General features: G+C 34.1%; 2 protein-coding genes across 2 annotated transcripts; one reads left to right on the top strand and one right to left on the bottom strand.

Annotated features, from left to right (window-relative positions):
* Window positions 1-4,384: 4,384 nt before the first annotated feature.
* LOC145585242 (uncharacterized) lies at window positions 4,385-6,405 on the top strand. The gene has a single exon (XM_081641960.1). It carries the CDS (start codon window positions 4,400-4,402, stop codon window positions 6,296-6,298), a length of 1,899 nt encoding a protein of 632 aa, XP_081498086.1. The 5' UTR covers window positions 4,385-4,399; the 3' UTR covers window positions 6,299-6,405.
* A 5,547-nt stretch (window positions 6,406-11,952) lies between these two features.
* LOC145585244 (gibberellin 20 oxidase 1-like) lies at window positions 11,953-15,317 on the bottom strand. The gene is made up of 3 exons (XM_081641961.1): window positions 14,768-15,317; window positions 13,247-13,568; window positions 11,953-12,273 (listed from the first exon to the last, which is right to left on the bottom strand). The coding sequence occupies exons 1-3, from the start codon at window positions 15,295-15,297 to the stop codon at window positions 11,974-11,976; spliced, it is 1,152 nt and encodes a 383-aa protein (XP_081498087.1). The 5' UTR covers window positions 15,298-15,317; the 3' UTR covers window positions 11,953-11,973.
* Between the last annotated feature and the right edge of the window lie 607 nt (window positions 15,318-15,924).

Raw genomic sequence — 15,924 nt, forward strand, 5'->3', positions numbered from 1 at the left:
GTACTAATTAACTCATAACCCGAATATGACCTTAGCCAAAACCGATTCCAATTATCCATTTGCTGATTCTAGTTGTATGCAAGTTTTCCAAATCATTATATTCTTTTCTAAATTATTTTTTTTCCCTGTATTATTAGGAACATCATAGCTTGAGCTTAGAGAAAAATGCATATGCACCAATTATTTTTATTAAATAACATTTTCAGCTACTGATATTACTAATTAAGTTCTGATGACAGTTATAAGTACTGAACTTTTTAATTTTGTGGCTATAAGTATCCTCATTTGTAGTAAGTGGTGACTAAATTGCTTTTAATAATCTGACAGCAAAGATTTTCTTAGATTAATTGTGAAAAATTCTTTCAAGGGTCCAGTTTGATTATTAAATTCGCGCTATATCCTTCAGGGGACCTTAACTTTTTCATGCACAAACCATTAATCTAATGGTGCATTGTCTGCCACTGTCATATCTTTCCTTGAACAAACTAGTTGGCAACTTCCATACAATGCTCACCTCTGTCTGCTATCACAAACTTTCTGAAGCCACAATAAAACTGCAGTCCACTCGAAGCTTTTGAAAGTAACTGAGAATTTTCAAGGAATTTCAACAAATATGTCAGGATCTTTGTTGCAGAGTTGCTTCATCATCAGCTTACTTCTTTCTTTCTCTGTCATCTCTGAGTCGTCAAGATTGCCAAAGGCAATCTTTGATCAGATGCTTCCTAAAAAATTTCCTTTCCATTCTTCGGCTCCTTCAAAAGGGAAAAATTCTGTAAATACTTTGTCATCCTCAATGGCACAAACTCGGAAAATTATGCCTTCTTCTGATGGAAAGGTTTAGTCAAGGGGAAAAGAGAAGATGTTTTCGCCTTCTATACACCCCAGCAAGAAAGTAACACGCTTCTAAGCTGGGTTTAACACAGGAATGTAGGTTCTTGTAGATTTTTTATCAACTTGATAACAGAAAGTCTCTCAATTGTAAAGATTTTATTTACTGGATAGAGTAGTTGTTAGTCATTGATTACATTATAGGCTCTTTGCTTTTCTGGATAAATGATCTAATTTAGCAGAAGTCATATACAAGGTTAGATTTTTTTGCCAGGAGGGTCATTAACATCTTCCATTTAATCCCATAAATATGTATATTGTTGTAATTTTTCATATACATGGCAAATTTAATAAAAAGTTTGCTCATTCTATTCTGAGTTTTACAATGCTTGGGATGTCATTAATCTTTTTAATCTCTCTTTTGAAATTCCTTTTCCCTTAGAATATTTGTTTTAAAATGATCAATCCCTCATCTTTTCACTTCTTTCCAGTTTTCTGAGGCGTAAATCATCATTGCTCCTGTTTGTAATGCTCTTTTGCAGACTAGAGGCAATTTCCTAAAAGTTGAAGGCAATTTTATAATCAAACCACTCTTAACCATTAATACAATATCATCTGATGGGTGTGGGATGTCAGAACTCAGAAGTCAGAAGTACGTGATCTTACCGTATGAGTTATGAGCAAAAAAGGCTTTCTGTTATCTGTTTATACTTCATATATATACTTTGCAGGTAAAATAATTTACTACTTCTACAGAGGCTCGCACCATGGTACACAACTTGTTTACGATTTCAGGAATCAGCTCTGAAAAACTAAAATCCAAGGCCATTCAAGTTTTTTTTTACCACACAGAAGAACATGTTATGGTTTAAAAGTTGCTGTGGATATTGGTCAGACTGAAATGCGCCTCTGATGCACATATATCAGAAAACTGGTAGTTTCAGCCGCGATTTGTCCTGCATTCAGAGTAGTCAGTAGCTTCCTTAAATCTCTATGCTCTTGCTCTCAAAAACATCGGATAGTATGTTAATAATTGAAGCTTATAAATACTCTTTTCTTGGAGTAGGACTTTCCTGCAATCTGACAGTCTGCTGCTGGTTTGTTGACTATCCCAGCACTATACTTGGAAGCTAAATTCAACTGATATGATGCTTGAATTTTCACTCACATATTATAACGAGTCCAGATTACAGAATGTCCCTGAACAAGTTTGAATTCAAGATTCAGAAAACTGATCTTGCATAATATATTAATATCCTTATAACTTTTCACGAAAACTATGAAAGGTTACATGCTGAATCATGCATATTTGACAGTTTATTTGAATCATTATCATCTGAACTATGGGCAAGTTCAAGCATATTTTTAGTCAATTAGGCTTGTCGCTTTTCTTAAGCTTCTGACAACTTTATTATGAAGATGGACTAAACTAGGATCAGCCACTTGTTAGTATATAAGATCAATTTTTTGCACTGAAAGTTTTAACACAGAGTTCCCCAGGACTGAAATCACCCCATCCACTCATCCAGCAGACAATTATGCTGCGCGCTGAGGGAAGTTGCTCTCTTATGACCTGATGATCTTGGCAAAACTGTAAATAATGTTCCATTATTCTTTGTATTTTCTCCCAGACCTCTTCTAGACCCTCCAATCACCCACGCATACCCTTACAAACACATACATGTATGTGCACGCACACAATGGACTGAATTTGATCATGAAAGATATACTACCTCCGATTTTTTTTAGTTGTGACTTTGGGGTATTATTTATTTATTTTTTTTATTTTTATTTTTTTATTTTTTTGAAAAGACTTTGGGGTATTATTTGAGAGATATAAAATATTTCAAAGTTGCAACTAAAAAAAATTAGAGACAGTATTATGTAAATTCAATAAATTACCTTTCATTTTTCTACTGTATATTTTATTGCATAACCTAGGAAAAATTGCTGAAGAATATTGCAACCTTATAGAGTCAGTTTCCTTCATTAGGATAACCTAGGCAAATTCATCTAATTTTAACAAGGAGGGAGTTAGGGCCTGTTCTCTTTACGTCGAATTTCAGTTCAGTTCAGTTCAGCTCAGTTCAGTTCAGCTCCTAATTTCCTTCTCTTATAAAATATTCATTTCATTTCAGTTCAGTTCAGCTCAGTTCAGTTCAGTTCAGTTCAGCTGAGTTCAGTTAATGAGAACAGACCCTTAGAGTTACAAGTTCCATGATCAAAGTTTACTCATTTATATTTCTTGAACTTGTTCATTTTTCACTTTTTTTTATTGTAAGTTTTCAAAATGAACCTGATTTGTATCAATATGGTTATTTTTAAGGTCATCATACAACCTACATCACACAATAAAAATCTTAAAACTTAATACTTACCTCCGTATTTTTTAGTTGACAAGTATTTGTTTTTAGGAAGTTTATTTTTAGTTGCCACTTTTCTTTTTTGGGTAAGTTTTATACCTTGCATTTACTAGTGTACTCCACTCGCTTTATCATTTTCTCTCCTCTACTTAATATGTGTGCCTAAATTAATCGCGTCAACAAAATAGAAACGAATGAAGTAATTGGAAATTTGGTAATGATGTTGAATAGACCTGACAAATGGGTCGTTTGGGTCAACAAATATAAAGGTCGGGTTCTGGTCGGATTTTTGGTCAATACTTCGGGTTGAGTTTGGGTCAAGTCAACTCCAGGTTGAGTCAATTCAGGTCAAATTTGGGTCAACACTTCGGATTGAGTTCGTGTCGGGTCAATTTTGAGTTTTGGGTCATTCGGGTGAATCAATTTGGGTTAAATCGGGCCAGATTAGTTCGGGTTCAAGTCAATTTTTTATCAATGATTACGGGTCGTTGGTCAGATCAGGATTGTCAGATCTAATGTTGAACGTGCCCTAAAGTACCGAAATCTTGAAATCCATGTGTCATGCAGCTTCACTATTGTCTGTTTCACAAGTTTCACCAGCTCGAGATAAATTGATCCCATGGTATGCCTTTTTTTTCATCATCTTCTTCTCATCCTTGGAAAAAAAATTCTTTGAAAGTTCAGAATTACTAAACATAAATTCAAAAACGGTATACAAACTTTAATGGACCACACATAAGCCCAATACTTTTCCAATCGAACCAAAAACCCATATAAAAGTCCAATTCCTTCCATTTCTTCAAACTCCCCTTGAATAATTCTTGGTGCCCAAGCATCAACAATTCAACACATGTGAGAGTGAGGGATAGTTAAGTGGTTAGAGCTCCCCTTCCGATTCCTAGAGATCTTGGGATCGATTCTCATTCCCCGCCCTTGTGGCTCTCTAAACACCCAAAAATAATTCAACACATGTCACATACTTTATTTTTATTCCGTATGTTTTTTTTCAGAAAATGACAGGAAGCTTCCTTAAACCCATATTTCCATTTTAATTTTCCTTAATCAATAAGATAAATATCAAAATTAAAATTAAAATTAAAATTAAAATTAAACCGACTCAAAAAAACGTGGCCTCCAAGCCTAAACACACTCACAAATCCCTATAAAAATTCCCATTCACTCCAAACTCTCTCACCTCAAAATCAAAAATGGCCCCATCATTTCTCACCGGCCCACCACTTCCCGAAACCCCCCACCCTCTTCCGCCGCCGCACGGCTCCGGCGACCCATTCGTCGATGCAATGGTGGCGAATTTCAACAACCTAAATCAACCACCACAACATCAGTCATTAATGGGGTTCACCGAGAACTGCTCCGCCACCTTCCTTTCCTCCGGCAACCCATGTCTTGACCTCTTTTTCCATGTGGTCCCCGGCACACCCGCCGATTCGTTGACTCAACGGCTCGATCTCGCTTGGGCCCACAACCCGTTGACCACCCTGAAACTCATCTGTAATCTTCGTGGTGTTCGAGGTACTGGAAAATCTGACAAAAATGGGTTTTACACTGCTGCGTTTTGGCTCCATAAAAATCATCCCAAAACTCTTGCGTGTAATCTTCCTAGTTTTGCTGATTTTGGGTATTTCAAGGATTTTCCTGAGATTTTGTTTCGGGTTCTGGGTTTGACCCATGTGCGCAAGATGAAGAAACGGGTTAAAAATGACCCGTTTGAGAATCGTCGGATGTTTAAGAATCCGGGGAAAAAGGGTGGTAAGAAGAAGAAGATGGTGAAATCTGGGGTTTCGAATTCGATGATTTCGAAGGAGAAGCAGGAGAGAGAAAAGCAGGTTGCCGGTGAACTTCGACTCAAGAAGAAGTCTGAAATGGCGAAAACTGCGATTGAACGGTATACCCGTGACCCGGATTACCGGTTTCTTCATGATCAAGTTTCGGATCTTTTTTCGGGTTATTTGATTAATGATTTGGAGATGTTTAATGGTGGAAAACTTGATAAGATTAGCCTCGCGGCTAAGTGGTGTCCGTCGTTAGACTCGTCTTTCGACCGCGCAACCTTGATCGTTGAAGCCATTGCTAAGAAGGTGTTCCCTAGGGGGAAGTATAAGGAGTATGAGGCTGTGGAGGAGGTGCATTACGCTTACCGGGTTCGAGACCGGCTTCGGAAGGACGTGTTGGTGCCACTGCGCCATGCATTGGAGCTTCCGGAGGTGTTCATGGCGGCGAGGAAGTGGAATGAGTTGCCTTACAATAGGGTTGCTTCTGTTGCAATGAAGACTTATAAAGAGCACTTTCTAAAGCATGATGAAGAGAGATTTAAAGAGTATTTGGAAAAGGTTAAGTCTGGTAAGGCCAAGATTGCTGCTGGTGCATTGCTCCCTCATGAGATTGTTTCGGCTTTGGAAGACGGCGATGGTGGCGAGGTGGCTGAGCTTCAATGGAAGAGAATGGTGGAGGACTTGTCTAAGGAAGGGAAACTGAGTAATTGTCTTGCTGTTTGTGATGTTTCGGGTTCGATGGGCGGGACTCCGATGGAGGTCTGTGTTGCTCTTGGACTGCTGTTATCTGAGTTGTCTGAGGAGCCCTGGAAAGGGAAGGTGATCACGTTTAGTGCGAACCCACAACTTCATGTGATCGAAGGGAATTGCCTGAAATCGAAGATTGAGTTTATTCAAAATATGGATTGGGGGATGAATACTAATTTTCAGAAGGTGTTTGATTTGATTCTAAGTGTTGCAGTGCAGGGTAAACTTCCTGAGGATAAGATGATCAAAAGGGTTTTTGTGTTTAGTGATATGGAGTTTGATCAAGCTTCGAGTCATCCGTGGGAGACTGACTATATGGTGATTAAGAGAAAGTATGAGCAGAATGGGTATGGTAATGCTGTGCCGGAGATTGTGTTCTGGAATCTTCGAGACTCGAGGGCGACACCAGTGGCAAAAAACCAGGCAGGGGTGGCGTTGGTGAGTGGGTTTTCGAAGAATATGATGAAGTTGTTTTTGGATGGGAAGGAGGATCAGCTTAGTCCTGAGGCTGTTATGGAGGCTGCTATCTCTGGGGAAGAGTATAATAAGCTTGTTGTATTGGACTGATGTTCAAGTTTTATGAGTAATTTTGTTTTAGTATAAGTAATAGCAGTATTAACCTGTAAATGTTTACAATTTTCAATGAAATATGGTTAATACAGAATAGTTATTTACTTGCTTTGCCTCTTTAATTCAGCCTTCTATCTTCTGATCAATATAGAAGGTTGAATATAGTTTTCCCCTTTTATGTGGTGGTCTGATGAATGCTGCAATAACGCTTTCTGTGATGCTGATAGAGAAAAGAGAAGCTGTGTTGTGCTGCTTGTATTGCAATTCTGTGGTTCATTTGCTCGTATATTGCATATCATATACGAAGTACATTGAGTAGTTGTTTATTAGCACCTCATTTCAGTACTCTTGTAATCTATTGAAGAAGAAAACTGTGTTGGTGTTGTATTTCAAGATCGTCAGCAGGGCCCCAACCGGAGATGTAGATACCGAGCCACTGAGGCCACCTTCACAGCATTCTTGATCAATTAGTCGTTACTCGTTAGTGTTTATGAAATGTGATGGTTGACAGTAAACTGACTCCGTTGTAGTTTCATATAAAATCATCAACGATTATGTTCAATATGCCTGTGCGAGAAGTCTGAGGACTACTGGCAGAATTTATCATTAGCTGATCATCTAATGATATGTATTAGCATTTTTTGTTACAATATATGGAATCATAATGCTTTGTAATCTGTATGAATGTATGGCATGCATTGGTTTAATTGCTTACAACAGGGTCTAAATATTTGTATTGTTATTGTTACTGTCAGTAATTATCTTTAAATTTTGCTGCTTATTAGGTGCTAATCTGATAAATAATGGGCTCAAATGTTTGTAGCATCAATACCCTAAGTGCCATAGTCTATTTTTCAAAGTTACAATAGCCAAGCACTAGTACTGGTATACATCTTCTAATGCGGTAATGCCTTGTGTTTGATATTACCTGCATTGTGGCATACTTCCTAATCTCTTACGGTGCATCATGTATTAAATTTTCATGTGAACCAAACAAACACGAATCATAAATAAAGACTTGTTTAGTTGATAGGCATGAATATAATTATCAATAATTGAGACGAATTCAACAAAATTCATATGAATATAAGATGGTATTTCACTATGTACTAGCCAAAATTAGCGATTTTTGACCAATCAAACTACAAAGTCACAAAGTGAAAGGTAGATCGGATAGAAGAGTTGTGGAACATCATGAATACAGTATCATAAAAAAGAAATGATATTGACATATTAATGATTTGAACGATAATGACAAGGATGTGAGCTTAATTAAATAAGCTTAGCTCGGCTTTAATCATAATGTCAATGGTTATGATTTGATATTAGGCTTTAGTCATTTTCATATTGTTTGCGACATGTTAATAAGTTGGTCATTCTCACTTCTCTTATAGGGGACTTTGGCTATTAATTTAAGATTTCAGCATTGACTTAGCTTCCATGTGCCTATTATGTGATTTATCAAGCACTAATTTACTACATCGTGATGGTTACTAAGAACATGTAAGATAATATAGGTATTTCCTTTGCTTATTTTCATATTAACAAGGGTTAGTGCGTGGAAAAAAACAGCATGTTATAATATCAATTTGAGGTTGAGGGTTCAATTTTTATTAGTGTGACTGTGAGGAAGAGAATATATTTAATTGCCCAGATATTAATGTTATTTGTAAAATTGTACCAAGTAATATATTAGGGACAGTTTATAGCTATAATGAAATTGTGGCCACTACAATTGAGTGAATCTCAACCATTATCAAGTCTCAACTTATTCTTTTATTTTGTTGACTTTTAAGATATAAAAAATATAAATAAATAAAACCAGTAAATTCTTCACTTTTTTTTTTTTTATTTTTTTTAAGAGGGAAAGTAAATTCTTCACATTAATTAGAAAGGAGTTTTTAATTTCTTTATCTATATTTAAATATGATTGGTTTTTTGAAAATTAATTAAAAACCTATGTATCACACATTGCTTTTAGTTTGTTCCATTCATTCTCTAGTTTTGTTTTTGCCAAGATGATCTAAATATTTAATACTCTAATCACACAAAAATAAATGGGAAAAATGATCTAAATGGGAAAGGTGTTTTTTTTTTTTTTTTCGTGTAGTATTATAAAAAAAATGAAATAAATGGGCAAGTTTAACCGTAAAAATAAAGGGTCAAGATTAAAAAAAAATTTAGAGAATGAGGTTTTTGCTGTTTCACTAGCTTGAAGAAGCCAAAGGCCATTGAAAAGTCTTCCATATTTTAGAGACGGTTTAAAAAAATAAAAATAAAAAAAACAAACTTTGGGAGTGTTAGGAAACCAACTTTTCAACTGGCTTTTGGCTTCTTCAAGTTGGTCAAACAGCAAAAAAAAAAAAAAAAATGTTTGGTTGTTGGCTTTTTTAACCGACTGAAAATATGGCTTTTAAGCCAAAAGCTAGTTAGAGCAGCTTTAGGTTTATGTCTTTTGGCTTGTTGACATAATTAACTTTTGATTAATAATAATTAGTCATAATAAAAGATATTAATAATTAATATGCAATAATATTTAATAATTTTTTAAAAAAAATTATTGATAATTTTCAATTAATAACTAATACTCCCTCTGTCCCTTATTGATAGTCCATTATGAGCAATTTTCACGGAAAGTAATAAACATAAATAAAAGTAGCAAAAGTACTTTGAAAAAGTAAATTTTCATTGGATATGCTAAAAATTAGAGAGGGAAAGTAATAAAAGTACACGGAAAAGACAAATCTAAAAAAGTTAAATTTACACAAATATTGTTGTAAATAATTGGTGGGAATTTTGGTAAAAAATTGATGTTAATGACTAGTGCTTTCAAATTTTAAACCGAAACCGTTTAACTGTCCGAAACAAACCGACCCAAATGAGAACCGAATCGATTAAAAACCGTATTTTTGAAACCGAAAACCGACCCGAACTGTATGTGAATGAACCCGAAACCGAACCGATCCGAATAGCGTTACACCGCATAAGAACCGACCCCGTTAATGAACCAAACCAATTCTAAACTGAACTGAAATCAAACCGAACCGTAAAAGAACCAACTGTTTCTAACCCGAAACGACCGCTTTCAACCCGAAACCGTTTGAACCGGGATAAAAACCGTTTACACCGAACCGTTAACAACCCGCGACCCGTTTACATCGAACTGTATATAAAACGAACCGTTTCTAAACCGAACCGTTTGCAAATCGAATCGTTTATGAACCGGACCGCTTATAAACAAATCGGCTACAAACTGCTTACTATAAAGAGAATATTAAAATCAAGTTTAAAGATGTTTTAAATGAAATTTAATTATCACAGTACAAAAAATCTTCTTGCCAAATTAATATTTATTGAAAATTTATTATCATCGTATAAAATATCTTCCTGCCAAATTATGATCATAGTATAAAATATCTTCCTGCCACTAAAAATCCTCCTGCCATAAACTGAACCGAAAAAAAGAATCGAACTAGTTATAAAATGAACCGAAAAAGAACCGAACCAATTATAAAATGAACTGAAAAAGAACCGAACTAGTTATAAACTGAACCGAAAAAGAACCGAATCGTTTCCAACCCGAAACTGTTTGAACCGGGATTAAAACCGTTTACACCGAACCGTTAACAAAATGCAACCCGTCTGCACCGAACCGTTTACTACCCGAACTGTTTACAACCCGAACCGAATTAAAACCGCTCAAGAATAAACCGAAACTGAATCGAACCGATAACTATTTAAACCGAACTGGAACCGACCCGCAAGCCACTTAAACCGATTTCAAACCGACCCGATTTAATATCGAACCGATTTCAAATCGAACCGAACCCGAACTGTCAAACCATTTTGACAGTGCTTTTAATGACACTTGAAAAAAAACAAATAAAACTATCATTTTGGGACTTCAATACTACATGGTCTTTTAAGGATGGATGGAGCATGACTCATGTCCCATCTCCTTGAGTTAGTTTTATTTATTTATTTATGGGGACATGCACTTTACTACAAACACCTCCATCTCCATTTTTGCTAACTTCACTCTTAATTTTTAAAAAATGACTCCATGTCTTATACCGGACCATCACGCGTCCAAAATCAACCACCACGGCCACCGTTAAGACCACCACAACTAACGACTCATTCGACGATCCATGGTAGATAATCTCAACAACCCAACTCCTCCGCTACCCTCCTCACCTACCTCCGGAACCCATGTCTAGATTTATTCTACAGTCAATGGTTTGTTATAACAGATGCCTAATTAATTGAACAAACTAAGTCAACAGTCATTTCCGACTTCTTAGGCATGTCAATTGGCCATTTCTGCTCATTCTTAGCTAAGGCATGTCAATTGGTTGTTTCTGCTAACTCACTTGTTTTGCTTGCTGACTTGTTGACCATTTCCGACTAATTGACTATTTAACAACTTGGTCAAATAATACTCCCTCGGTTTTTTTTTAAATGCTCCATTAAATAACGGGTAGAGTTTGTTGTTTGTATATAACAATACTCCCTCGATTTTTTTTAAATGCTCCATTAAATTTTTTTTACACTATTCTCCTTATCTGGCCGACTTTTATCAATGTTTGTGTTTATAAATACTTGTTGAAATCGTCTTATATTCATTCTACTTTATTCGTTCAACTTGTTCTAATTGATTTCACCTTATATATATGTATATTGTCAATGGTTTTTATAAAACTAATCGGCAACGTAAAAGTCCTTACGTATGTCAATTGTTCTTTTCCGCTTGATTTCACCTTCTTAGGCGTGTCAATTGGTTGTTTCTGCTGGCTGACTTTTAATTTGAACATTTTCGACTAGAAATTGTCACAGATTTCTTGGATTCAATTGCCACATCATCAATCCATCTTATTATGCTCCAACAAAATAAAAAGTGCCACTTGGACACCAAAACACAAGGTAAATTCACCTCCAATTGAATGTGATGAATTGATGATAAACATGAGCATATCCATAGATAAGTACATAATATAATGAACTAATGAGATATCATATATTATGTTTGATATTATCGTATTTTCTATTTATGTGAGGATATATTTAGCAAATATTATCTAGAGTTATTTAGTTAATATCCTATTATTATAGGATATCTTTGGATTTTAGAGGAGATCATTGTAAACAATATATATTCACATTGAAATTAATAAGAATGACAAGTCATTCATTCTCTCTTTTGCTAATTTATCATGGTATCAGAGTTAATTTTGAGTTGTTTTGTGATCTGGGTCAGTATTATGGACAATTCACATGTGAGGGAGAGTGTTGAGTCCATGAGAAGGAACTATTCCCTTTATTGCTATATGATTTTGAGGTGGAGTCGTATAAAGTGGACCGAGCGGTTGTGGTCTAGGCCCGTTTGTCATGGTAGTAAAAAAAAAGGTCTAAAATTAAATGCATTTAGGAATAACTTTAAGTATTGGACAAATTATTTATTAAAAACATAACACAAATTGCTTAATTCATAAGGATACCTAGATTACATATATTATTATTATTTTTTTTTTTTTTTTGACAAAGCATAAATATTATTAATATTAACATTAATCATATTTCCTCTTTTTTAATAATTAAGCTATCATATAGGTGTAGTCTACTTTTATTTTAATTTTGGGGCTCACAAGACATAATGTTGTGCCAAATAATGCTTAATTTTCTACGTTCTCAAGCTTAGCATCATTTTCTTTCGAAGATGCATTTGACCAAAACCAATTGGTGAAGGCGTCAAGAGTATTGGCATCGGCTCTGTAGTGTTTCTGAGTGAACTCAACAACATCAGCCCATGTAAAATCTGGATACTTCCTTTGCTTATTCACTAGTATTTCCGATGGTGGTGTAACGACTTTGTGGTCCGCCGGGCATAGGAAGAACGCCATTGTATTCCTCGCCACCTTCTCGTTCACTATTGCCCGGTGCAAACAACTCTTGTATTCCCCGTTCGTCATAGCCTGCATTTCATTTTAAGGTTACACGTGTAGACGCGTAGTTAATAAAAAAAAATTACAGATTAGTTTTTGCATTGGTATTTTAAATTGACAAATGATACAAATATGTATAATATAATAAATATGAGATGTATTTTGTCAAAAAAAAATAATAAATATGAGATGTTGATATTCTTAGACAAGTGCTAAACTTTGTCTTGTGATTTTCCCAAAGTTAACATATTAAATATTTAACCGCATATTAAATGATGCTTGATTTTTTTAAGTTGATTATAAATCAATGTAAAAGTAGTCAATTTGAATTATGTATCAGTTACATTATGCAATAAATGTGTGTGAATTGTAAGACTAGAATGCATTACTTGTAATGTGCACTCAAGTCATCAAGTGTGAAGCACCTCGTGTATTTGCACAATTGTACATTGTTCGTTTATGTCTAAGCATGTAAGATGCATGTTATAGGTTAAAACAAGATTAACAACACACAAAAGCCTTTTAATTTGGGTGTACAATGCAATTTATTGACTAATTTACCCGGTCGTTTCTTCTTAATCCGTTTGGCAATATATACTCGATTTCTTATGGTTTTCAATTTATCTATAAAACTAAAAGTAAAAAAAAATAAAAAATTAATGAATCTAATAAATTTTCAATCACATTATAATTTTTTTTTACACAATCATCAAATATGTCCAGAACCTTTTTACTTTAAGGCGAATATCAAGTGTAAAACGACAAAAAAGAACGGATGAAATAGATTTCTCAAATCTACACATACTATTGTTGGGGGACAAACTCATGCTTGGATTTCCCTATCTATATATAATGAGGACAATATGTTCAATACCCCTATTTTAGAGGCAATAATTGTAGTCCAAAAGGCCAATATTTGTCTATGATATGTCTTATTAAGAACAAAACAACATAATCATCCTGTTACCTAGGAGTCTACGAGAATTGTGATAAGAAACCGTACCATCAAGGTATCTCCAATGTTTATGACTAGTGCATCATTGCGAGGTTCGACTAAATGCCACTCGTTGTTGACAAACACTTCTAGACCTTCAATTTCATTTTGGTACAACAATGTTAAGGATGTCGGGTCGCAATGCGGCCCTGTTCCTAGGACTAGACTTGGCTCCTCGCAAGGCGGATAATGGTTCAATCGCATGATCGAGTTTGTATCCTTGTAGAAATCGCGGTAGTAGGATCGTTCTACTCCCAAACTGATAGCCATTAGTTCCAATATCACTAGAGATAGTTTTTGCATTTCGTTGCAATAGTTTTTGTAAACCGTCCTACAAAAGTATAAATAAAGGTCAACTTAAATCAGATTATATATATGATATGTGTTGCATACTAATTTCATTTAGGTGAAAATATTAATAGCATAATTAAAATACGATAAAATAAATCAGCACACTTAAAATGATTTTTTGAAAGTCCATTCAAATTTATTACCACCCCCGTTACAAGTTATGTGCAACGATTAGATATTTTCACTCTGCTTTATGTCAAATCGTTGCACATAAACTGTAACGGAGGTAGGGCCTGTTCATATTTACTGAACTGATTGGAGCTGAACTGAACTGAACTGAACTAAGCTGAAATGAATATTTTATGAGAGAGGGAAATTAAGAGCTGAACTGAACTGAACTGATTGGAGCTGAACTAAACTGAACTGAACTGAAAATAAGTAAATATGAACAGGCCCGTAGTATCATATGTGTGGACTGATTTGAGAATAAAGAATACAAAATTGATTATTCATATAACAACAAATACTAAATTAAATAAATATCAAAACATGTTTCAAAAAATTAAATAAATAAATATCAAAACAGATTTGCTCTCCAAAAAATCTCCAAAAAAAATAAAATATCTTTGATGTTCTTCTATCATTGGTAAAATATCATACCATAACTCATTTCCATAATATGTACACTAATCAAAATTTAAAACATAAATTCATGAACAAATAATGCAAGTACATTCAACATTGCATGACACTTATCTTTCTTACATCAGCAATTGATAATAAATCTCATTTAGACATTAGATAATTGAACTCCTACCACATAAATCACATGAACTTCAAAATTTTTGTTATTCCGTACACTATTGTTTTATTAGGCCATGTTCAGTTCACCTTTTTTTTTTTTTGACAAAAATGTTCAGTTCACCTTTAAAAACTAATACTCTGTATTATTTAAAAATAATTTCACTTCACTATAAAAAAAAAATTTTTAATTAAGCAAAAATCAATAAATTTAAAGAAAAATAATAATAATAATTTTAATTCAGAAAAAATCAATAAATTTAAAGAAAAATAATAATAGAGGATTAATAAAAATAATTTTAGTTCAACTAAAATAATTTAAATTTAATAAAATTAATTTCACTTCAATAAAAATAAGGTAAAGTGAACGAGACATAAATCATTCCCAAGACTAGATCATGTATAAACAAAAATAATATTTATTTATTGTACGCTTACCCCATAGGCTCAAACTCGTTGCCTAACGCCGAGGTAAAGTAATCCACGACAGAATCGCCGTCGGACTTGGTACGGTGAGGGAAAGATAACGTCTCTTTCCATGGTAAATTCGTCGTCAAACGATCAGCATGAGCCACGGACAAGCCCCATAACGAACCACGCATTTTCACGGCCTTTGCCTTTTCTGAGGGTGGTAGACTAAAAAAATGACCAATGTTGTTGTAAGCCTCATTCAAGAGTTTTGGGTCAACCCCATGGTTAATCACTTGAAAAAAACCGTGATTCGCACAGGCTTCCTTGAGAGTTTCGGAAGCTTGTTTGGTGGCCGTTTCGTCTCCCCTAATAAACCCTTCAAGGTCTATAATTGGGGCGTCGAGTTTCTTTTTAGGTTGATTGATATCATCACTAAGAGACCAAATGAAATTTTTTGGGACATTGGTAGTTTGTTTTTGCACCACGGAATTTTTCTTTTGGGATGGTTGATTCCATGGTGTGACAAAGCTAGTAAGAATGGATACACTTGAATCCATTGTTTAATATTTAATAATGAGTTGTATAACAACAAAATTGAATGAATGAAAGTGTTGGACAATTGGAGGTATTTATAGGGAGATACAAAGTTGTAACTTAAGGTGATTTGGGCTGCTAAAAAAACATAAAAATAAAAAAATACTAATAATAGGATTATTGTAAGGATTTTTGAATGGGATTTACACGTAAGTCTAGCTATATCAGACAAGATATTGCCTAGACATTATCTTACTTGATCTCTCTTTACTTTATTTTTACTAAATTGAAATTATTTTTACTTATCTAAACTCGTTTTTTTGTTGGACTTAAATTTTTTTTGTTGATTAAAACTTATTTTAACAAATTTTCTATTATATTTGTTCTTCAAAATTATGATTTTTGTTGATTAAAATTTATTTTATTGAACTAATCCTACTTTTGTTAATTAAATTAAATTAAAATTATTTTTACGAAATATTATTTGAATAAGGCATTGAAAATAGGGCCTTAGTTCAACAATAAGATGATTTTATTTTCATTTTTTATATATAATTTAAAACAAATCAATAAGGTCTTGTTCTCTTCAGCTAACTCTGGTTGCGCTTAAATTTTTTTCCTGAAACAAAATGATTTATATAGATTAATAT

Source organism: Chenopodium album, chromosome 16 (assembly GCF_948465745.1).
Source record: "Chenopodium album chromosome 16, dcCheAlbu1.1, whole genome shotgun sequence".
NCBI classification, from domain to species: Eukaryota; Viridiplantae; Streptophyta; class Magnoliopsida; order Caryophyllales; family Amaranthaceae; genus Chenopodium; species Chenopodium album.

Coding starts and splice junctions, on each gene's coding strand:
- LOC145585242 (XM_081641960.1), top strand. CDS start 4,400: ATGGCCCCATCATTTCTCACCGGCCCACCACTTCCCGAAACCCCCCAC.
- LOC145585244 (XM_081641961.1), bottom strand. CDS start 15,297: ATGGATTCAAGTGTATCCATTCTTACTAGCTTTGTCACACCATGGAAT. Junction 13,569..14,767: donor AACGAGTTTGAGCCTATGGG/GTAAGCGTACAA, acceptor ATACTTTTGTAG/GACGGTTTACAAAAACTATT. Junction 12,274..13,246: donor ACATTGGAGATACCTTGATG/GTACGGTTTCTT, acceptor AATGAAATGCAG/GCTATGACGAACGGGGAATA.